The sequence below is a fragment of the Myotis myotis genome, unplaced genomic scaffold (genome assembly GCF_014108235.1).
Source record: "Myotis myotis isolate mMyoMyo1 unplaced genomic scaffold, mMyoMyo1.p scaffold_m19_p_7, whole genome shotgun sequence".
In the NCBI taxonomy this organism is placed as follows: domain Eukaryota; kingdom Metazoa; phylum Chordata; class Mammalia; order Chiroptera; family Vespertilionidae; genus Myotis; species Myotis myotis.
In genome coordinates, this window is record NW_023416379.1 from 26,178,799 (window position 1) to 26,202,911 (window position 24,113).

Genomic DNA, 24,113 nt, shown 5'->3' on the forward strand with positions numbered 1-24,113 from the left:
AAGATATCTGTGTATGTATGTTAGTATATTATTTTCTGTGTGCTTGAAATCTTTATGTATTTGAGTGCACAGATAAAGGGGAGTGTGGAGGAATCTTTGGTGGGATTGCGATTCTACAATTTAAACTTATTCCTGGCTGGTGTGGCTCAGTGGTTGAGTGTTGACTTATGAATCAGGAGGTCTCAGTTCAATTTCAGGTCAGGGCACATGCCTGGGTTGCAGGCTTGTTCCCCAGTGGGGTGCCAGTGGAAGACAGGCAATCGATGATTCTCTCTCACATTGATGTTTCTATCTCTCTCTTCCTCTTCCTTTCTCTCTGAAATCAATAAAAAAAATTTTTAAACTTAAAAGTTTCATTTTCATGTGTTCTCTCCTTACTGTTCAATTTATAGATTTTATTCAAGACCAGCTCTGTCAGGGTGGGTACTTTTTATGCGCTGCACATTTAGTTGCTATTACTTGTTTTATATTTTATCATGGAAGATAATCCTCATGGCATAATAGAATTTTAATTTTTATTCTTTGCATTTTTATCCACTAAAAAGCAACTGTGAGGACTGAGCTATGTTCTTCTTGACCACATCTCTTACATAAATTAATTACAGTGCATATGGCTTTATATTTACAGGACAGTTTATGTCTGACACCATGAGTGTGACTAACATTCTGAATAACCAAGAAATTGCACAAGCTCTGGCAGATGGATTGGAGGCGCTTTCAAAAGAAAATCCTGTAAGTATTTTTTTTAAAGAAAGCACACTACAAAAACCCTAACACTTAAATAAATTTGTAGTTTGTATTTATTTATTGTTTAATTTGTATATCCATCCAGGGGCGCAATTCCTTAGAGAAATTACATCCGTTTGTAAAAACAGCTACTGAGAGATTCTGGGCCCAAGATCTATTAGGTACACAAAATAGGCAAATAGTAAAATCTAAGTTATTTAAAAGTTGACTCCATGGTGCACTGTTTTCTGTCTTGTGATTAATTTCAGTCAGAAGTGACTTATTTAAACACATGAGTGGCTTTATATTTCACATAAACATTATTCAATAGTTAAAACAAGCATATGAAAGGGTAAAAAGGCGAGATGAGAAGAAGGAAAGCGAACACAAAAGAACAGATCTTCTGAGCAACTGGAAAGTGCAGTAAGAAGCCTGGCTGGGGAAGTGGAGAACAGGACGGGGACTAGGGATGACATTAACACTCCGGATGCTCTTTCAGTATATAACATATTGTCAGGTCTTTAGTTTTCAAAGGAGAGATTCTCAAATCCTTCTCTTCCACTGAGGTAATTCAACTTTGTGGGTAGACTTAACGTTGTCTTTGCATATGTTTTCCTTATCTCTCATGTGTGTTTTGGTTTCACCTTGGCTTCCTGGGTAGCCACCAGGTGTCCCCAGGGTTAGCTGTCCAGTGTGGAGTCGGAGAGGCTGCAGGTGGCCATGATTTGCCTCTGCAGTCTCAGCTCCCAACACTAGCCAACCCAGGGGCAGCCCAGTGCTGAAGGCCCTGGTGAGCTTTGCGGATAAACTGATCAGGGAAATTCACAGGGATAACCCCGAGGCTTTGAGAGATCCTGCACTGTCTCCCGAAACATCGATTTACTAAATGCGTTTGGTGTAGGTTCAGTGTACTTACTGCCACCTCATTATTTAAAAGTAACCTGGTATGATATACTTTCGATGGTGCTCAAACTATAGCCTGAGAGGGAACCAAATTTGAGTGTTTTTCCCAGTAATTCAGCTGCTGTAGCCTCTCTCAAGCCTTCTTTCCCTGAAGGACAAGATCCCTCCTGTCCCCTTCCTCATCTGGCCAAGAGGCTGATAGGGGCCACGTTGGTTCTGACGATATTGAGACCCATACCATGAGGCCTTGGCAACCTAACTGAATGGTGACAATCGGTTGAGAGCCAACAGTGTAGATGGTAATTGGAATATGTGATGAAGTCAGAAGTCCCATTTACTGACTACGTGAACAGTCATTACTTTGTTTTCTGGACTTATACATAAAAAAACTGAAAACTCTACCAGAAAAAAATCTGTCCTCTTTTCAACTGCACTTTTGTTGACCTATATTTCCAGTGAATGCTTTAAATATGAATTTTTGGGGTTGGGGGTGTGGATTTTTCAGGACAAACCTCTGGAATTTTTGTCATATTTTCTGTTGAAGAAATGTAGTAAAAAGAGCAAAGATTTGGAAGAAAATGTTATTCTGGAAAAATCTGACCCAAAGGCAACATTCAATTTATACATGAAGGTAAAGTTATTGCTGCATTTTTATGCCATTGCTTCGCTGTAGAGTTAGACACATGTGCTTGAGAAATTCATAGACAATAATGATAATTATTGTCTTCCAACTGGTCATTTCCTCTAAGAACTTTATTTTCTTGAAAAGGTATTTGTAGGATCATGAGTGACATTAAAGCCACTTACAAGCATCAGCTGCACCACATTGACTAGAACAGTGGTTGGCAAACTGCGGCTCGCGAGCCACATGTGGTTCTTTGGCCCCTTGAGTGTGGCTCTTCCACAAAATACCACGTGCGGGCTCGCATGTACAGTGCGATTGAAACTTCGTGGCCCATGCGCAGAAGTCGGTATTTTGTGGAAGAGTCACACTCAAGGGGCCCAAGAGCCGCCTGTGGCTCGCGAGCCGCAGTTTGCCGACCACTGGACTAGAATATACTCTGGGTCATGGAGGAAAAGTCGGACATTTGCATTTTGCTCTTTTTCAGTTGAGTCCCGAGATAACATAAAGTTTTTTGGGTTTTTTTGTTTTTTTTTTCATTTGCAGCCCAGGACAGTTTGTGTGTGTGTGTGTGTGTGTGTGTGTGTGTGTGTGTGTGTGTGTGTGTGAAACTAAGAATTCTTCTTCTTTTCTTAGTTGAGATTCAATTTCCTAACAGAAAAGTGGGTTTGAAGCTAGTACTTCAGGCAAAAAGTAATCATTCTGCCAGTACTGTATTCAGAACCCATACTTTCTTAAGTGAAATAATCAGGATTCAGAAAACACAGAAAATTGCATTGTCAGAGAGCCGATTTCTATAAAAATGTCATTTTAGAACCATTTTATGCCCATAGAAAGTCATCTACCTGTCTTGCATGATCACAGGCTTGGGTACCAGCCCCAACACAACCCCCCCATGGAGCCTGGTAATGGGTGTAGACTTCTGGCATCTTAATAAAAGTCAGGTACCCTGTGTGCCTTTGACTGACAGGAGCAGAGCTGAGGCAGAGGCCTACCTGGACCATGTGGGACCCCCTGCCTGTGAGGAGCTTCTGAGCAGCAGACTCACTCCCCCAGCTCCCGGGGAAAAGGGAGCTGCCCGGAATTTACTTTCTCAAGCGTAATGCAGTGCAAAGGAAGCTAAAGGGTTTTTTATTTTTCACATAACATTTGCTTTAAGAGAGGCATCGATTTTGTCCAGTGCTGATTCACTGACTCAGAACACCGTAGTTAGGGCTGAAAGGCAGGGCCACAGAGCCTCCTGTGGGCACAGCACCAGCTCTGTGTAATCAAGTCTGCATTGAATCCTCAGGAAAGAAATGTTCTGGAAGACAATCCTCAGGACACAAAACCAAGTCTTGGCAAAAATGATCCAAATGTTGAGGTGCTGGTTCAGCTGGTAAGCCAATTATTACATAATAAAAATTTTCCACTTGTTTTTCTCCTGAGGCCCACTTTTCCCCCACACCCCCCCCCCCCCCCCCGCAAAAAATCCAAACAAACCCCTACAACAACAACATCCAACCACTTTCACCTTTATTCTGGTTAGTTCTTTTTTTCTTGAAAGTTTAAAGAACAAAGTAAAAATATTTAAAGGGAGGAAAAACTCCCAAATGTAATTGGGGGAATCCAGTCAGTAGCTTTTTCTTTTCTTTTATTTGTTTGTTAGTGAGAGAAAAACATTGATGTGAGAGATACACATTGACTGGTTGCCTCCCACACAGGACTGGGGATCGAGTCTGCAACTGAGGTATGTGCCCTTGACCGGAACCGAACCTGGGACACTTCAGTCCCCGGGCCAATGCTCTATCCATTGAGCCAAACCAGTTAGGGCTGTAGCTTTTTCTTTTGAATATTTCCTGGTCTGAAAGGAAGTTGAGTTGAGGACATGGAGGTATCACATCTTGGGAACAAAAGCCACCTCTGCTACTCCATGCTTTTCTAGCTAACATGGCACGAGGACGGCAGGCACAAGGGAACGGTGCAGGCACAAAGTTTTACAGTCTATCCGATCCACCAATTCACGGTCTGACTTCAAACGCTGAGTAAAACCAGTATAGCGTTTAGGGCTCCGTCTCTCAGGCCAGAACGGTAGGGCTCAGTACGGCAGAGCCTTGGTCCGTCCTGCCCAGTACACAGCTGTGCATGCTGTTTTGCTTTTCTTCAACACATATCCACATTTATCATCATATTTCATTCTCGAGATCCTCTAACATAGATATTAGTAATCACATTTTTGTAGATGAGGAACTAAAGTTAGAAGACTTAAATGACTCCTCTAAGGTTAAATAATTGGCAGACATTTGCCAACCATATCCAAGGACAGATGAAGAGAATAAACCTCATTTTAGTACATGAGCATAAAGCTGCTGAATATTCTATTAAGATCCTCCCCTAAATACCCAGCCTTTAAAACCTCCCAAAACAAAGGTCCCTGGGCATGCTCTCCCTCCCAGGATCACACCCACATCCCCCCCTTGCCCCCAAACTTCTTTTCCCAGAGGCACACATCTCCTAAACTCTCAGGGACCCCTGAGGCTTGCACCAGGACAGCAAAGGGAAGCAGCATTTCATCCTGGGAAACCCCCTGAGCCTGTCCCCAAGGCCCCTCTCCCTCTGACTTCTTCATGGCCAAAGCAGCCCAGCTGAGGCACCTTTCTCTGGCCCTTTCTGGTTTCACTGTCCCCAGCTTTAACAAACGTCCTCTAAAATTAAAAAACAACAATAGCTGGCAGGAAGAAACTTGAATCCCATGGCCCTGACCTCAGCCCCGAAGCTGTTTTTCAGCCGACAACACCTGGGTGGGTACACCTACTGCAGTGCAGACCAGCCCTCACTGGCTGGGTGTCAGAGAGTATGATTGGGAAATAAATACCTGACAACAGTCTTAAGACTACAAAAAGTTTGACAACTGAAACTTTAAGTCAAAATCATTATAAATGTTGGATGGCCCCAATGAATTAAAAATATGCAAATACACATAAAAATATAATATGGGCTGCAAGCCAATCCTCAAATTGGAAGCAGTTGTATTTTTTAACTCATTAGATATATCTAAATAGGCATTATGTACAGACCATGTGTTTGAAAGATAAAATTAACATAGAACTGCGTGTTTATAGTATTACAAACAGAGAGTTTTCTAATTTTTCTCTTAAGTTACTTTTCCATTTTAATTTTAGTTCATAAACTTCTGGTTGACTTGCTTTGAGTGAACATTGTATGGCACTAGGCTTTACTCCTGTCATTTTATTTGGGGCTTGGGGTATACTAAGGGCTGGAATGGAAAGAGGAAATTGTGTTCTAAGAGTATTAATAGTTCTAGGCTCAAATACAAGCCAACTAAATTTTAAAAATTTAAATATTATAATTGTTTTCTTTTGTAAAGGCACTGCTCATTTTACAACTTTTGAAAAGTACAGATAAAAGGAAAAGAATTACCTATTCCCAGGAATGAAAACTAATTTCTCCAAATATACACATAGCACACATAATAATAGGGTGTGGAATTTCTTTACACCAGTGTATGACTTTTCCCTCTGCATTAAGAAAAGAAAACAAGACTTTGAAATATAGGAAACAGGACATTTGGGAACCTAGCTACCCAGGGAAGATGGGTTCACAGTTCCCAAGTTAGGTGCTTTTCCCTAAATACTGAAAGAAGAGCATGAGTTTCCATATTTCACAACATGCCTGTGGGAAGCAAATTACTTGATAATGAGAGGGCTAGCTCATTTCAGTCTCCTGTCTGCAGGATAATCAATAAAACACTACTGGGGGAAAGCACACACAAATAAGAGTGGGAAACCCAAAGGCCTCCTCACCAAGCACGAAGGCAGGACGCTGTCTTCTCATCACTGTGCAGCCAGCAGCTAGCACAGGACACAGCATGTATTCAAAGGACAGATTGAGAAAAGTAAAGTCTTAATCTGCCCTCTCAGGATCCAAGAGTAAAGTCCCATCTCTACCACAGCATCACACTGGCCCGGTGGGAGGGGCTATTTGGCGACACTAGGGACAAGAGATGTTCAGCGAGGTCGTCCATAGTCCCCTATAAAAATTCCCTTCAATCCTGCATGTCACAGACCAGCCAGGGCCATCTCAGAGTGACTGCCCGACTGCTAGTACTTCCATTGCTCTGTCTCCCTCCACTTTCAGGCTTTGGGGGGCTGTAAGCCTGGAAAGGATCACTATGCTTTCTGAGTTCTTAATGCTTTTCTACAGGAGAGAAAGCTCCAGATGGACTGGGCCGCAAAACGAACTAGAGTTGCCGGGGAACTCTTACAGAGTGAGAGAAAATACGTGCAGATGCTGGAAATTGTGAGGGATGTTTATGTTGCACCACTAAGAGCAGCGCTGTCCTCAAACAGAGCAATTCTGAGTGCTGCAAACCTCCAGATCATTTTCTCTGATATCCTGCAGGTTTTAAGTCTCAACAGGTAATTCCTGAATACATATTTTCTGAAATACTATGTAGTGGGAGGAACCCACACTTACCTGGACCGAGGCTCAGGCAGTCTCTGCCTCTCCTGGGGACCCTGATTATTGCACAGAAGAGAGAGAATTTTTGCCACTGGGCTGCAACCAGTAGTGATGATTCTCAGGGGCTGATCTCTGCCTCAGTTCAAACCCCTGGTACTAGGAGTGGAGGTCAGTGCCAGGTGGTTTTGTATTCAACCTATTGTTCATGCAAAAGACAAGACAGTATGTTTAGTTGAGCAATGAGAAAGAAACTGAAGGATTTGAAGGGACTAAGTTACTAGGATATTTTGCTTGGAGAACCCATGTTCAGCTTAATAACAGTAGATGTTTTGAGAATGTCATAGCACACAGAGGAAGTGATCATTTGATCTGTGGTAAAGACAAACTAAGCTTGTGGTTCTCTGCCAGTAACCTTCCAGAAGAAGCATGTCAAACTCAAAGGCTAACATGGGCCAAATAAACAAGGTTTAAGTCTATGTGGGTCGAAAAAAAAACAAAAGCTTTAATTTTCATAGAAATGTAGGTTTATTTTGATAGAGACATGCTGAATACAAAGGGCTGAAATAAATGAGTAACTGTTAACATAAAATAATAGAACATTTTAATAAAAATTAATATTTTTTCTTAAACATTAGCTTACCAGAACTGAATAACTGCACAAATTAATAAGCGTAATGCAAATAAGCCTATTTTTCTTGTTCTCCAAAAGCAAAGTATTTCCTGTTGTGCACACCAAACAAGTCAGTCCAAGACTAATGACTTGGCCATCGGCTGCTAACATGTTTGCTGCTAGTATTAGTGGAGAGAAATGGTGTGCCTGCGCGTGAGGCGCGTAAGGGAAATGAATGCAACACGATTATAGTAATCAGTCATTAGTGAATGTTGTAGTTTGTTATTAATAATTATGTGTAACAGGATATTGTAAAAATTAAGCTAGGAAATTTTTATTAAGCCATTTCTTACATACTGTTATATTGGCTGGGCCGCGAGTTTGACATGCTTGTTCCAGATGACTGGGAACAAGTTCCTTACCTTCCCTGGGCACAACTCCTACAAAATAAAGAGGTTGAACGAGGCCTGTTCTGTTTTCAAGGCCTGTGATGGCTGAATGAAGGACAACCTTAGATTTACAGGGAAATGGCCTGAGGGAAGATTATGGCCATTTAAAATGAATTGAGCACTCTGCTCTGGGGACTGTAAGAAACCTTCTTTGCCTGCCTGGCCGTGTGGGAATGGGAGAGTCAGGGGCAGCCTATGGAGGCCAGCGTGGGGTTCAGCCTCAAGGGATTAAGGTGAGGAGGTGGGATTCCCCCACACTCAGCCTAGTTCCTCTCTTCCCAGCTCCTCCTGTCCTGTCGAATCTGTACGGCTCTGTCTTAGCACAAAAGTATGCAACAAAAGCCCAACCATAAAATGACTCGGCTGAAGCAAGCAGCAAACTGATTCATTTGTTAAGTTTATAGGTTATCACTGGCCAATATTTCATGGTCATGCCTTTCCCGTCTTGCAGGCAGTTTCTAGATAACCTGAGAGACAGACTACAGGAATGGGGCCCAGCTCACTGTGTGGGAGAAATATTCTTAAAGTTTGGAAGCCAGCTGAACACATATACCAATTTCTTCAACAATTACCCTGTTGTTCTGAAAACCATTGAGAAGGTAAATGATTGAGTTACCATCAGGCATTTATGAGACCTGAACTTGAAAGGAAGTGCTGTGTGCAATCCAAAGAACTAAGACTAATAGGCCTTGGCTTCCAGACCCACGCCTCCAGTTTACTGTGTATGCTGAGGACGGGGACCCGACATTTAATTTTGTGTCACGAGTGGCAAGCACAGTGCTTGACAAAGCAGGGCCCAGAAACTGGTCGTTGGACTGAACTAATCCTCATGCAAATTGCCAGACTTCCATTAGCTGCAGATACCCTGTGGGTCACTTACAGGGAAATGTTTGTTAGATACAGTGGCGCCCGTGAGCTCCGATCCCACTTTGCCCCCACAAACCTGTGTGACCTTGACAAAGGTGGCTGTCTTATAAAGAAAAGAAATTAATTGTCCATGTTTCTTGGGGTAAGGCTACTCAGTCTGTGAAATTTCACTATGCATAAGGAATTTCTTTGTCGTACATTTCTCAGAAAGTCCATTGTGACTTGTGCCATCCGTAGTTGAGCAGGAATATTCGCTTCCCTCTGCATCCCTTGCTGTTCTGGTTGGGATCTCTTCTAACGGCAGTAAGAGCCCTTTCTTCCCTCCTCAATTTGTATCAGAAGTGCAGCCGAAGAGCTACCTTGAGACTTGGGGCACACTTCTGCCAGTGGCTGCTTCGACTGTGTCCCCCTGGCTACACTGAGCCCCCCGGGGCCGTTTCCTGACCTTGAGCACCTCCCTTTATGGTACACCTTCACCCTGCTCAGAGAGTTTAACACTGCTAGACATACTAATTATGTATTGGGTGAAAATTGCACAAATAAGGCAATTTCATAGAACTGACCATGAGGATAAGAATTGGAGTAAAGTGTGACATATTATCAGAAACAGATTTGTGCCAAATTTTTTATAGTTGTGGATTATAACGATATCTGGCTCACTAAAATAGGGTGTGCATTTAAGTACTCAATAACTGTTAGCTATTACTCTTATTGAAATCAGTCAGTATTTATTTGATTTCTAGAAATTAGCATTATTGGCATCTTTTAGGCATGTCCCCACTGAGAAAAATGGGTACTTCCTGGGCACTTTACTGGTGATGAATGAATACACTTTAAAGCAGATGTTAAATACAATGGAACACCTTTATAATGATTAGCAGCAGGTATTATAGGTGAATACCATCAATTGTCTTTTACTACAAGGAAATAACACTGTGCAACAAGCATGCTGTGGACAGGATTTATTTTTCCTTCACAAGTGTTAGGTATGATATCCATGAGGAAACTGAGGCTCAGGGAGTTAGGTAACTTAACAAGTTCACAAAGAATGAGGTAGAATTAGATTAGAATTCGAATTCTAATCCAGGCCTCCCTGGTTGCAAAGTCTGTTTTCATTTGTCAACACTGATTAAGCTCAATGAACAGGGTTATCTCTATGGTATGAATAAATCACTATACTTAGTACATTATATTAGTAAGTACTAATAGTACTTTGACTAGAAGTAGATGTTGCCCTCTTGCTTTGAGAGCTTCATAGATCATGTCTGCCCGGTGTAACAGAATGCTTTACAACTGTCGCACAGAGCGAAGTTTTGACAATATTATGCTCACCTTTAGTGCAGAGAGATGGTACCAGCATTCCGAGCTTTCCTGAAGAGGCATGATAAAACCATTGTCACCAAAATGCTGAGGTAAGTTCTGAGGGAGAGCACAGCTGAGGCACCCCAAAGGCAGGGCCTTCTTTGACCTTCGGAAAGAGACCAGGTTCCTTTCTCTGTGCCCCACACAGCCTGCCGGAGCTGCTCCTGTACCCGTCCCGAAGATTTGATGAGTATGTTCATCTTCTCTATGCTCTGAGGCTTCATACTCCTGCAGAACATGCTGACCGTGGGGACTTGACCACTGCAATTGACCAAATGAAAACATATAAAGGTTATATAGATCAGGTTGGTTGCTGACAAGAATCTGTGTCCTTAAAAACGCCACAATGCTTTTTTGGTAGTCTCACTCAAATTCTTCAGCCTTTGCATGTGAAATTGTTGTGTTCAGAGACTTGGAGCACTACAGGCATCTATTTTAAACCAAGCAACATGAGACAGAATGTTTTCATATAACTATACAAGTACAAGAAAAGCTTTATCAGTATGAAAGTGTGAAGAATGGGGTATTTGGATTGATTTTTCTAGAGGACTAAAATAAAAAAGTAAAATCCTTTTTTGCTGAAAGAACTTAATGTATGAGATTTCCTGAACTAAGTCAGCATCTGAGTGTGGTACTATCGTTCTGAACAATTTTTGTGATGAGCACCCTGCACAGGTCCAGGCTGAGTGTAAACTGATGACATATTCTGCCCAGAAGATGCTTTTTGAATACAGTCTTGTCATTTGCCTCTTTGTTTTAAAACACTGGGTCTATGAAATTAGATTCTTATTATAATGTATGGAAATAGCAAGCCCTGTATCAAGTGCCATTTATGTTTACACATTTCACAATTTTATTTCCCTTAAAATCACTTTGTTTTCTAGATGAAGCAAAACATCAATATGAAAGATCAGCTGTCAGACATACAGAGAATCATCTGGGGGTGCCCTGTACGTATTCTGATGTACTTGCTACATCTCATGCTCATGGATAAAACCTCATATCATTGGCAACAGGAGACATTCAGATATCCAATCAGCTAACCTCTGTTGAATGCCTGCTGTGTGCCTGGTGCTGCCAAACCCTCATATTTCACATCCTTCTATCTGCAAGGATGCTACGTGGGCTTGACCCCATCCCTTAGCTCCTTTCGTGGTACTACTGTGATCATGACCCCCTCTGAGGAAAGGGCTATGTATTCTATTGCTTCATATTTCTCTATGCAGAGTACCTGGTTAGGATCTTGCACACTGAGGATACCTGAAAAATCTTAGAAGCCCTCTGTTGGCTGTTACCTACAGAATATCACCTGGTCCCATTCTATCTTTTCTTTTACTGCCCTGCCTACCACTTTATGAGCCAACCATACAGATCTACTCATGATTCTCCAGTAATGTTAGCCTCTCCTCACACAGTTGTGCTTTGCCCATACTCTTTCTTGAAAATAACCTTCTTTCCTACCCTGCTGGATATACTCCTATTCATCCTTTACAAATCCAGTTCAATCATCATCTTCCTGTAGTTGCTCCCACCATCTCCTGCTGGGAATTGCCCCTTTCTGGGTCTCCTGCAGGACCTTGAACATCTGTCACATTTTATTACAATCCTTTATTCACCAGACTGGGAACTCTATCAGGTGTGAGCTACGTTTTACTTGTCTTCTAGCGCTTGGCATATAACAGGAGCTCGGTACATGAATTATATTGAATTAAATTATTAATTGATTGGAGATGTTATTTTTACTTGGTCAAATTGGGGAAGCAAGATGGAGTTATTTTGTTGTAACTTAGATCTGCATATTTTGGTAGGGAAAATGAAGTGGAGTTGATTGAAATACAAAAAGTTCAAAATCTTGGAACTCACAGAGTCCATGGAACCTCATCTCTAGATGACTGTTCACACCAAGTGACCATCTCCATGGCTACCGTACATCAGGGCAAAGGCCTGGCTTCTTAAATTGTAACAATTCATTCCCTTCCTTTTCTTGATAGTTTACTTCTTTTTCACCCCACTTCCACTTTATTTTTGATGCTAAGAAAATGTTTATAAATAAAACAATTTCAGTAGCTTAAGAAATTAGACAACACCCTAAAATAAAGTTTTCATTGTTAATTCTGTGGTCTTTATCTAAAGAATGCCTATTTTATAAACAAAATCATTGGCTTTTTTATAATTGAACTGAGTTCTACTCAACACTTGCATATTCTGGGATACAAAATGGTTCTGCAGTAGTGGGGCCTTTTATTTTCTAAAAATGTATGTATGTTTCTAATTTTATTTTATTTCATAGATTCTATCAGAAGTAAACAGATATCTGATTAGAGTCCAAGATGTAGCCCAACTTCACTGCTGTGATGAGGAAATAAGTTTCTATTTAAGGTAAACATCTAACTATCTTGCAGCTGTCACTGTGTCTTACTCACACCCTGTATCCTGTACAATGTCTGACATAGTATAAGTTTATGATAATCTGTGTGTTGAACGGAAAAGTTACAACCTCCCCCCCCCTCCCCCGAGATGCTTTATCACCTTACGTGAATTCCAGGCAGCTACTGGGCAAATGGGAGAAAATAAATAGTTTCTGCCAGGACCATGAACTACACAGAAACAGAAATTCTAGTTAGTCACTTCCCTACTGAGAGATGATCCAAGTGTTGTGGGATAGCACATGTATGATCTGCTCAACTATAAGAAAGAGAACACCAGTTTATCCTCATATTTACTGTGGTCAGTATTTAAAAGGTCTCACCATAAGATCACCATGATATTGCGGTCTCACCATATCTAGTTTGCACACTGCTCAGAGTAATGTAAGCACAAAAGATGGGAGGGTGTCAATTTCCATAAACTAGCATCCAATTTTCTCCTGTGGAAAAAAGATGGGCAATTTCTGTAAAGGGTCAGCTAGTAAACATGTAAGTCTTGCTGGCCAAATAATCTCTATGGCAACTACCTAATTTAGTCATTGAGGCACAAAGGCAGTTATATAACCAATACAACACATAACAAACACCATCTTTATAAACAATATAATACATAAATGAATGTGGCTGGGTTCCAATAGAACTTCATTTATAAAAACAAGTGGTGGGAGTGCCTGGCTGGTGTGGCTCAGTGGTTGAGCCTCAAACTACGAACAAGGAGGTCACAGTTCAATTCTTTTTTTAAAAAAAATATATTTTATTGATTTTTTACAGAGAGGAGGGAGAGAAATAGAGAGTTAGAAACATCGATGAGAGAGAAATATCGATCCACTGCCTCCTGCACATCTCCTACTGGGGATATGCCCGCAACCCAGGTACATGCCCTTGACCGGAATCGAACCCGGGACCCTTCAGTCCGCAGGCTGACGCTCTATCCACTGAGCCAAACCGGTTTCGGCGACACAGTTCAATTCTTGGTCAGGGCACATGCCTGGATTTTGGGCTCAGTCCCCAGTAGGGAGCGTGCAGGAGGCAGCCTATCAATGATTCTTTCTCATCATTGGTGTTTCTGTCTCTCTCTCCCTCTCCCTTCCTCTCTGAAATAAAAAAATATATATATATTTTAAGCACACACACACACACACACACACACACACACACACAAACAAGTGGTGGGGCCAGTCTCAAACAAGTGGTGGGACAAGAATATGGATGGAGTTCTTTTGCCTATTTGAAGTGGCCTTTCACTGCATATCACCCATCACACATACTTGAAATGCACCCTCTTTCTTGCTTCCTTTCTTTTATACTTAGTTCTATTTGATCCATTATTGTTAATTATCTAGATTAACTTGATCTAGAACATTATTTTTTGTAAGGTATCAGTGTATGTGCAGCAACCCACTCCTTCCAGCTAGAGTCATAACCAGAGATGGGAAGGAAATATATGAGAGTTGGCTCTAGGGATTGGATGACCATGTCCACCTATTCATGCAACTAATACGACCTGAACTCCTAACACTTGTCCAATAGCTGAACCTGAGGTATAGTACTCTTTAGAATGTTGAGCTCCCTGATCCAGTCCTCTGCCCAGATTACAGGATGGTTGTAACTGGTAAGTGCCTCACTACTCAGTATGGCCTACTTACCAACATACCCAGGGCGCTTTAGAAATAGTCTCAGGCTACTCTTGCTCTGTTAAATCAGAATTTGCATTTTTAACAAAATCTTTAAGTAATTCAAATGCTCATTAAAATTTGTGCTATGTACAAGTCAGAGACATTTGTCACATGAAGTAGACTCTAAATATTTAGCAGCTTCTATGGAGAACAATCTGGAAGTCTTTGATTAAAATGAATACACCCTTTCGCCAATCAATCCTACCCTTGGTAATCCTATGATAGAATAGCACATATAAGAAATTTGTTTCTATGTAAGGAACAAAGCAAATGTCCATCAAAAAGGGACAAGTTGAATAAATAATGGTCCATCTACATCAGTGGTTCTCAACCTTCCTAATGCCGTGACCCTTTAATACAGTTCCTCATGTTGTGGTGACCCCCAACCATAAAATTATTTTCGTTGCTACTTCATAACTGTAATTTTGCTACTGTTATGAATCGTAATGTAAGTATCTGATATGCAGGATGTATTTTCATTGTTACAAATTGAACATAATTAAAGCATAGTGATTAATCACAAAAACAATATGTAATTATATATGTGTTTTCCGATGGTCTTAGGCGACCCCTGTGAAATGGTTGTTTGACCCTCAAAGGGGTCTTGACCCACAGGTTGAGAACCATTGCCATATTGAGTCACGGAATCTCTCCAGTCTGCTTTTCCAAAGCTGGAGAAGGCTTATCAACTGATGAACTCAGTAGTACACCAAGGTTAAAGTCCCTTAGAGCAACTCCCAAACAATAAGGGATGTGAGTCAGTGGATGAATGCCGAATCTTTTCTATCCTCAAGCACGACAACTCTGTGGTGCATTCTACATGAATCTTTAGAGAGCTCTTAGCAAAACTAAATCCCGATTGTTTATAGCTGTAATGAGCTCATTAATACCTCTTGATTGTCTTTCTTTCCTAACTTGCCTCACTGTTCCCATCCCCTCACTTTTGTTTTCTGAAATTGTCTCTCAACTAACTGTACTCAAATCCTTATCTTAGGTCACCTTTGAGAGAAAAACTAAAATATATGATAAAATAAATTTGGGAAATCTTCATTTAACTGTAGTTAAACATGTTTTCTTTGCTTCAGAAATTTAAGAGTTTTAATATGCTAATGTTGATCATGGCTCTCCAAGAGGGGATAAAGAAATTCGGGCTTCCCAAACTTGAACTGTAAACTTTTATCCCAAGGCAACTTGCAGAACTAGCACTCCCTGAAACTCATGTTAGGGATGCTCTCATGTTAGAGATGCTTGATCTAAAGTTTTTGCAACTTCTCTTATTTAAAAAACACACATGATATTTTATTGATTTTTAGCACAAAAGGGGGAGAGAGAGAGCGAGAGAGAGAGAGAGAGATATGTGGGAGTGAAACATCAATCAACTACCTCCTGCACACCCCCAACCAGGGACTGAACCCACAACAGGGGCATGTGCCCTGACAGTGAATTGAACTATCAACCTTTAGGTGCATGGGATGATTCCCAACCAACTGAGCCACACTAGCCAGGGCCAACTTCTCTTATATTAAAGAAAAATATATATTTAAAATACTAAAGGTGCTTAAGAGTAGATAGGGGAGTGAAAAGGATTTAAAAATGTATCAAAATACAAGCACCTCATTTTGTACCACCATTAAGAAAAAAATGGCTACTGTGCTGGTACTTAACCCCAAGAAGATGTCCAGTGGCAGGTCTGAAGAGGGGAAATTAAATGGCTAGACAGTCCATGGAAAACTTCCTGCAACTTCCATTGGAAGATGGAGCAACGTGCTCCTTAGTTGAAAAGAGCAAACTCCTCTCACCGCACCACCCACCTCTCCCCTCTAGTTACTGTGCTGGATGGTGAAATGAAACCCAGCAGGTAGGCAGCTCCTATACAGGTTTCTGGAGCTATCTCATGCTCTGGTTAATTGTGTCAGCCTGCAGAGGCTGATTAGCATAATTAATCTTATCTTGTGATTACCCTGAGGAGGAAGTTCTGAATGCCCAGGTGGGATGTGGTGAATGAATGACTGTGTCTACTTCCAAGTGACAAAGAAGCACAGGATGGAGAAATTTGAGAACAAGAGCTAGAGTCATTTGGGGGAGCTTGGAACTAGGCTTCCTGGGATAGGAGAAAAGAGCAGAGGAGGGGCTATTTGCACAGGTCAAGGCTCATGGGCCAGATGTGCCCACACATCTGTATACATCTGTGGAGCTCCATATCTCCTCTCTTTGCTTGGAGCGCCCTGAGAACCAGGTCTTTGTCTTCTATATTTCTCTCATCACTTAGTTCAGTGATGGACCTCCTGTTAGTTTTGGGCAGAGTAAGATATCTATAATAATAAAAGGGTAATATGCTAATTAGACCAGACAGCCGAACGACCTTCTAGATGTCCTTCTGGATAACCTTCCTGTGAGGCAAGCCGCCACAGCTTTGAGAGCCATGGCTGCGAGGGTCGAGCCCCTTGCACGAATTTAGTGCATTGAGCCTCTAGTTTAAGATAAGATGGGAAAAGCAAATAGAAGAGAAGAATAGGATGGAATCAGATGGAGAAATGAAAGTACTATATTAGAAAAGATGGAGAAAGATAGATGGTTAGGGAGACAGATGGTTAAGTAGATGGAAAGATGGACTGGTGTGTGGCACCAACCATGTGCCAGGCTCTGTGCTATAAAATGGCTCCCAAATCCTTTATATAGAGCATCTTGTTCAATCATCACAACCCACGACACCCATTGGCTCTCAACTTAAAGGTGCATAAGAATCACTAATAATACTTGTCAAAATGAAAATTGCATGTAAAGAGATTTTAGTTTTATAATCTTCTCATAGGAGCTAGGAAGCTACATCACTAATAAGTAGCCAGGCAGTTTCCATGCAGTTGGTCCTAGGACCTCACCTTGAGAAATGCCATTTACTGAATAAATGAATGAATGGATGGTTGGATGAATAAATAAACATACCCTTTGAGGCAGTTATTCTAGGAATCATTGGAAAGGTAGAGACTGAGGGGCAAAGCAAGTGAGTACTTCTTCATCTCTCACTGTTAGTAATTGAGGGCATTTGTATTTGCCCTCCCTACTGTAGGAGACATTTAGAGAAGGTTATATAAGAGACTGTCCATGCTCTTCAAAGCATTTTCTTAGAGTAGAAAAGGGCAGAGGCTCCGGTGGATGTATCTGATTTGAAGAATTTCTACCCTTATTCATTCAACCAATATTTTAAGCACACACTCCATGCCAGGCATGGAGGTTGTACTAATGAACAAAAACAACAACAGAAGGACAGCCTTTTTGGAGTTTAAAGTCTAGAACAGATAGACATTAATAATCTCACAAATACAACCTTATAAACTGCTCCAAATATTTTTTTATAAATGCCCTGTTTATGGTGTTAACAGAAGCTAAGAGTCAGGGAAGGGTTATTTGCATTGTTGTCTTAAGTATGAGTCTGAGTTAACCAAATGAGCAGAGAAGGAAGAAGAATAGTCCTGGCAGTGGAAAAGCATATGCGGAACTCTGGGGGTTGAGGGAGCAAAGGACTTGAGAAACTGAAAGGCCAAGAATCAGGCTGGAGTATCCATAGAGCTGCATTTGGGGGGAACCAGAACATGGACAGGCACATCTTCAGCTAAGAAGGATGGAGCTCCAACCATGGTTTGGGGATGGAGAAAGGCAAAACTATTTGGAGGCAGTGTTATATGCAGAAGAAATGAAATCAGAGAAGGAGACTCTCAAAGGTGAGAAGCTGTCCTGGAACATAAGAGGCCTAAGGAGAAAGATTTTGAAGATTAGCTTGTAAATGAAATGAGGGTATTAGAGACCTGCTTTCTTTGATGCCAGCTACAAAATCCAGGAGCTTAATGGGGTTCTGTGGGACCAAGGGATTAAACAAGCCTTTTGAAAGGCCCATCATAAAGAAGAGTGGACAAATTCCTACCAGTCCCATGTCCTTTATAATGAAAGCAGCTGCTTTTTTTTTCCTCCACCCCAGAGCCTGAAGGCCACATTGGCTAGTTCGTCAACACATGACTACTTCTATGGCGATGAAGAGAATGACTAGCTCCATTCTCATTTTCATGAGGTTTATGGAGAAGTGGGAGAGACTCTCAATTAAATAATCACAAATGTGATCAGTGTGATGAATAAATGGTACAGGTAGCTATATTTCTGATAGTCTGAGAAGTCAGTGGTTGATGGTGGTTGCCTTGGGGACATTTAAAATAAGACCTAAAGAATGAGAGAGGATTAGGTGGGTGAACAGTGGCTGGTAGGGTGGACTAGGACGATTGAATGTGGGAAATACATAAATGCACAGACCCTGTGATGGGAGGTACTATAAACAATACAAGGAATGGACAGAGGGTGTGTGTGGCTACAGAGAAGAGGTCCATTGAGAGAATAAACCAACCATTGAGAGATCACCAAGGTTTGGACTATGGGGTTTTCAGCCATGGTCCAGTGAGTAACTCTCTCCCAAGGGAAACAGGTGAATATAGAGAGATTTACACCAGACAATAGCAACAGCTAAACATGTTAATTCTCTAGGGTGCTATATCTCGGAGGAGCATGGGACAGGAATTCTTATTCCAATCAGAGTCTGGGTCTCACTTCAAGGGAAAGTACCCAATAGCTATGAGAAGAAAGAAAGTACACAGGTGACACACTAACTTACCTATGTGACTCTGAGCAAGTCATGTCCCCCTTCTGAACCCCACCTCCTCCTCTAGCCACCAAGAATTTGGGTCCAACACTTTGTAAGAATTTGTTGAATCTTTGGAGATAAATAGACTCACTTTCCAGCCATGAGCTTTGTCTAGAGTGGAGCTATTATTTTTCCCCTTTAAAAGGTGTCTTGAAATACAACATCATTTAAAAGTGAGATCTTGCTGTAGATGGGTATGTTCCAGTATTAGATGAGAAGGGGAATAAAACCACATCCATTTAAAATCTGACAGAGGACCAGGGAGAATAAAACCCTCTTGGTCTAATGACAGGACTAAATTGGGTTCTGTTTCAAGTTGACATTAAGTTTCTGAGTTCTTGAGAAGGAAGATAAAACAACCTCAAAAAGAATGATGTATGTAACGGATTAACTTCCAGCGCATTCAAAGATGCCATTTATGTTGCAAGTCTTCCTTCCTGAATTGTTTTCAATTTTCAATTGAGGGATTATTTTAAAGAAAATAGATGAACCTGGTGAAAGGGAGAAAGGGAGAAAGAGAGTGAGGGGGGAGTGTGGGAAAGAGAGGCTTTGTAATGACTTCCATGTGAGGACAGCCTGGAACCCCTTTCTCCAACCTCATCTCCTTCCATCCTTTCTCTCACTTCATGGTTGCAACACATCATAATTCCCCAACTTATACACTATTTCAAGCCTCTGGGGTCTTACTTAGACTGCTCTATGTCCAAGCAGAGTTCTTTTTCCCTCCTTTTGGTATGGATTGAAAACCCTCTGCCTTTCCACTTTCCTTCTACTAGGGAAAAAGCAGAGAGGAGAATAGCCGTGACTGGTTTGGCTCAGTGGATTGAGCGTTGGCCTATGGACTGAAGGGTCTGAGGTTTGGTGAGAGAAAGAGAGAGAGAGAGATAGAGATAGAGATAGAGATAGAGAGAGAGAGAGAGAGAGAGAGAGAGAGAGAGAGAGAGAGAGAGATATGAATATTACCATTTTTGTAAAATAATGGCAAACTACCTAGATGTGTATATATGTTCATCTGTGTGATTACCTGAACAGATAAAAAATAGGAAATATATGTACTAGCTTGGTATCTAGGGTGATCTAAGTGGAGGGATGTGATGTCACTTTACATTTATTGAAACTGTATGTGGATGTAAATTGACAAATTAAAAGTTAAACAGAAAGTGGTGAAAGTAAAAAAAAAAAGAGGTTTCCTCTGAACAAGCCAGTAAATTGACTCCCTTCCTCAGAGTAACCAAGGTTGCTTGATACTTTTAAGAGAAAATATTTTTTTTGGTAACCCTCCATCAAAACATTGACCTTGCTTTACTTAGCGACACCCGGTGGGGTGGGCCTCCCCCACGCTCCTCCCTGGCATGTCACTTGATACTCGGTTGAGTACTTATACCACCCATTTAGTACACAGTGACACCTACCTGACCTGGCTCCAACAACAGAACAGCAAAGAGGATAATAAAGAGATGGAGGCTGTGGACACATTTTGCCTGTTGATACGTATGTCTACATTTGACCCTGGTGGCAACCTCAGTGAAAATCAAGAGCTACTTAATTCTAACCTATCCTACTCATGAGGTTACACATCCATTTCCCTCCCTCCAATCAAAATTAGAAATTAGTATTTCCTACCAGCAGTTCAATGCTTTCTACTTAAGACACCTTGCGCCTCCCTAATTCTTCACCCCAACCTGTTACCCTTAAAAAATGAACCCCCCAAAATTTATTTTCCCCAGGTTGCCCAAATATATCATACACAAAATATCAAACTCGACAAAAGTTTAAAAACACCTTTAGCATGATGCATGTTATAAAGGAGGGAAAGCTGAATGTTCACTTTCCCCACATTGCATATGGAACGCTTCTGAAAGTGCGCCTTCTGCATTTTAACACAGGCTCTATGAACACACCCGAGACCTCAGTCTTTTCCTCTTCAATGATGCACTGCTTGTTGCTAGTCGGAGCACTTCTCACACCCCATTTGAATGGACTTCAAAATCAACCTACCAGTTCATTGCATCAGTAGCTCTTCATAGGTTACTCGTAGAAGATATTCCAGATTCCAAATGTATGTATTCTTTTCCTACCAAGACTTTAATACCTTTTGAAAGCTTTATTATGTAGTAAAGCTCATTAACTATTACAATAGAAAAGTGGAAAAAAGACTGGAATTATACTTGGCAGTTTGCAAATAATTCCCCAAATATTTTTAGGATTTCATTCATGTAAATTTTCATCTACTTAAAAGAGCAAAAGAAGGGAATGCAGACATGCACTCTAGACATTAAGACGTTTCAAAATTCACAAAGGGACATGACTGGACATCATCCCAAGGGATTCTTTGAAGTAGTCTGAGAAGAGTGGGAGCCCCTAACCACTACCCCATACCCTATACTGCCTGTGGATGTTACAATTGTAGACTTTCATCTATTACTTTTCCATTCTACTAGAACTAAGTGATTATTACATATTTGACTATACCTTTTCTTAAATTCATATTTAAATTGCAAGTAAAGAAGGAATAAAAGAAATCAACAGATTTGCAAAGGATGTTTAGTAACAAACATTTCATTCATAATAACCTCAATAGAAATAGCCTCTATAATAATAATAAAGCATAATATGCTAATTAGACCAGACATCCTTCTGGATGACCGTCCAGATGAAGCTGGAGCTGCAAGGGAGGCCTGGGTCCCGAGTGCCGGGGAGAAGCTGGTGCCAGTAGCCGGGGGAAGGAAGGCCTACTCTTGCACAAATTTTGTGCATCAGCCTCTAGTTTGTTATAAAAACAATTTTGACTTAAACCTAAACCAACTGTGCCTATTTTTAGTTTTCCTACCCTCTACTTCCCACACCTGAAAGGACTTATGTCTCTTTCTTTTATTTGTTGGGCCAGACAACCTGAAGGGAGCACTCTCATTCCAGTATTTTTCATGCATGTAAAGGCAGGACTCAAGGTTAAAGTGGAACCAAGATCTCAGAGAAAAAAATCTAAAAAGAATTGCTTCTCATTAGCTTCAGACTCATTTTAAATATGAGCCCAAGAAAAAAAGAAAACCAAGTGTGGGAATAAGTATTTCCACCTAGAAGACACACTCAGATTAAATGGGTTACCTATAACCACTGGGTATGTTTAAAAGTGTATGACTCCCCTTAATTAGCTATGCCCTATGTTAAAATATCATCATGTACCCTAAGAGACAGTGGCCATTCATCTAAGTAGTTGCCTTAATTCTGTCATCAGTCCTCCTAACAAAGTTGTCTAGGTCTAGCTCTCCACATCTCCATCTATTAACTCTCAGTGAAGACCTTTACAAGTTCCAGTTCTTTCTGGAGTGGCTAAGGCAAGGATTTAAATAACATTACTTATCTATCACTTAGTCTTTAAATATAATTGCTAATTAAAATCAGTTATAATATAAAGACAATATTATTTTAGATGTCATATATTTGAGTTATTCTAAACTTAAGTTATATCCTAAACTGTATTTGTTTGAATTCCTTTTAATATTCAAAATATTCTTATAAATAGAAGACACTGGTCAATTCTTGAATTTTAAACAATTTCTCCTTTTGATTGTTACCTGCGAAGATTAATTAGTGAACCTCAAATATTTTTACAGATATCAAGAATGCCTTTATTCTTCAAGATCCAAAACATGAATGGATTTGTGCCACAGAAGCTGAAGATGACAAGTTCCTATGGTTGTCAGTTCTCCTAAATGCAATAAAAAGTACCATGGAGAAGTGAGACTGGACTTTAAGAAAACATCAGGGCTGCCAATTCTCCTGGCAAAGATAGACATGTATTTTTTGTCCCATGCGAGGACGGTCCATAAGTTTCCTCCTATCTTTTAAACTTTATCATCTGTGTTCAAGTATGTGAAATGCACAGTAAGTTGAGTCCAACATTTTGAACCACCTCTTTTGGTAGTTATTTTTCATGGACACTATTAAATAGCGTTACCTAACTGACAAAACCTACGACAGAACAAGCATATTGTATATTTAAAGTTTTCTTTTATGATCTAGTAAAAAAATAAAATCAGAATGAAGTTTCTTAAATCATCAGACTGGGCCAGCCGTGGGCAAACTACGGCCTGCGGGCCGGATCCGGCCCGTTTGAAATGAATAAAACTAAAAAAAAAAAGACCGTACCCTTTTATGTAATGATGTTTACTTTGAATTTATATTAGTTCACACAAACACTCCATCCATGCTTTTGTTCGGCCCTCCGGCCCAGTTTAAGAACCCATTGTGGCCCTGAGTCAAAAAGTTTGCCCACCCCTGGTCTAGGCCGTGGTCGGCAAACTGCGGCTCGCGAGCCACATGTGGCTCATTGGTCCCTTGAGTGTGGCTCTTCCTAAGCCTTAGGAGTACCCTAATTAAGTTAATAACAATGTACCTACCTATATAGTTTAAGTTAAAAAAATTTGGCTCTCAAAAGAAATTTCAATCGTTGTACTGTTGATATTTGGCTCTGTTGACTAATGAGTTTGCCGATCACTGATCTAGAGAAATATTTCAATTTGTTGGTGATTTATCAATCATCTTTAACATTTTCATGCATTATTAATTTAAAAATATGTATAGGAAATATAAATGGCAATTCACTCAGTAACTTGTCACATATATCCTTAATATGAATGTAATCTTCCAGAGAGCATTAAAAATATACCACTACAAAGTACTAAAAAGTTTTCTGTAATTTTTAAGTGTTCTTTGATTGCTAAATAAAATTCTTAGATCTTCCAAATAAAAAGCTTTAACATTTGGTGACATTATTACATTGAAAAGCTGCTGGAAAAAAACAACAACACTTTTAAAAAAAGAAAAATAAATGGAAGCCTACCAAAACTTACCTGTAATGGAATTTAGTTGAATAAAAATAAGGAAATGAAGACAAGTCTATTTCAAAACAGAGAAACAGCAAAGTAGGTGTTGAGCAGTTTTCTGGGCCGTTCTTTAAAGTCTTCATTTATGTATTTAAAAAACTGAAGCCATAACCTTTTAGGTACTTGGAAACTTTAGCTGATATATGTAGTAAAAATATTTTTATTTAGTTAATGGTAGATAAAAGGTATATTAATCTAGGAAGCTTTTGGTTGTCAGCTTCCTTTTAGTTTCATATTCTCCTGTAAGGTAATAAAATCTATTAGTACACTAAAGGATTGTGAAATAGGCTATTTGAAACATTTTCTTTTTTTCAACAATGAAAATATAAATTTACTCAAATTATTAAAAATTTAAATTCTTGTTAAAAATTGTATAAAACTTCGAAAGTTTCATTAGTGTAAAACCACACTTTTGATTCAGTTATGATATATCCATGCAGC

General features: G+C 40.3%; 1 protein-coding gene and 1 long non-coding RNA gene across 3 annotated transcripts in view; one reads left to right on the forward strand and one right to left on the reverse strand.

Moving 5' to 3' along the window:
• Positions 1 to 12,401, reverse strand: part of LOC118660234 — an 86,176-nt gene extending 73,775 nt beyond the window's left edge. For both annotated transcript variants that reach the window (XR_004968844.1, XR_004968845.1), the window contains exons 1-2: positions 9,971 to 12,401; positions 6,728 to 6,908 (exon numbers count right to left, since the gene is read on the reverse strand). This is a non-coding gene — a long non-coding RNA (uncharacterized LOC118660234). The remainder of the gene's footprint in view (positions 1 to 6,727; positions 6,909 to 9,970) is intronic.
• ECT2L (epithelial cell transforming 2 like) overlaps positions 1 to 22,528 on the forward strand; it is a 56,280-nt gene extending 33,752 nt beyond the window's left edge. The window contains exons 11-20 of the mRNA XM_036317395.1: positions 629 to 732; positions 3,543 to 3,629; positions 6,455 to 6,669; positions 8,223 to 8,370; positions 9,977 to 10,050; positions 10,149 to 10,305; positions 10,885 to 10,950; positions 12,291 to 12,379; positions 20,673 to 20,845; positions 22,401 to 22,528. Coding sequence (XP_036173288.1) covers positions 629 to 732; positions 3,543 to 3,629; positions 6,455 to 6,669; positions 8,223 to 8,370; positions 9,977 to 10,050; positions 10,149 to 10,305; positions 10,885 to 10,950; positions 12,291 to 12,379; positions 20,673 to 20,845; positions 22,401 to 22,528 — 1,241 coding nt within the window. The remainder of the gene's footprint in view (positions 1 to 628; positions 733 to 3,542; positions 3,630 to 6,454; positions 6,670 to 8,222; positions 8,371 to 9,976; positions 10,051 to 10,148; positions 10,306 to 10,884; positions 10,951 to 12,290; positions 12,380 to 20,672; positions 20,846 to 22,400) is intronic.
• Positions 22,529 to 24,113: the final 1,585 nt, after the last annotated feature.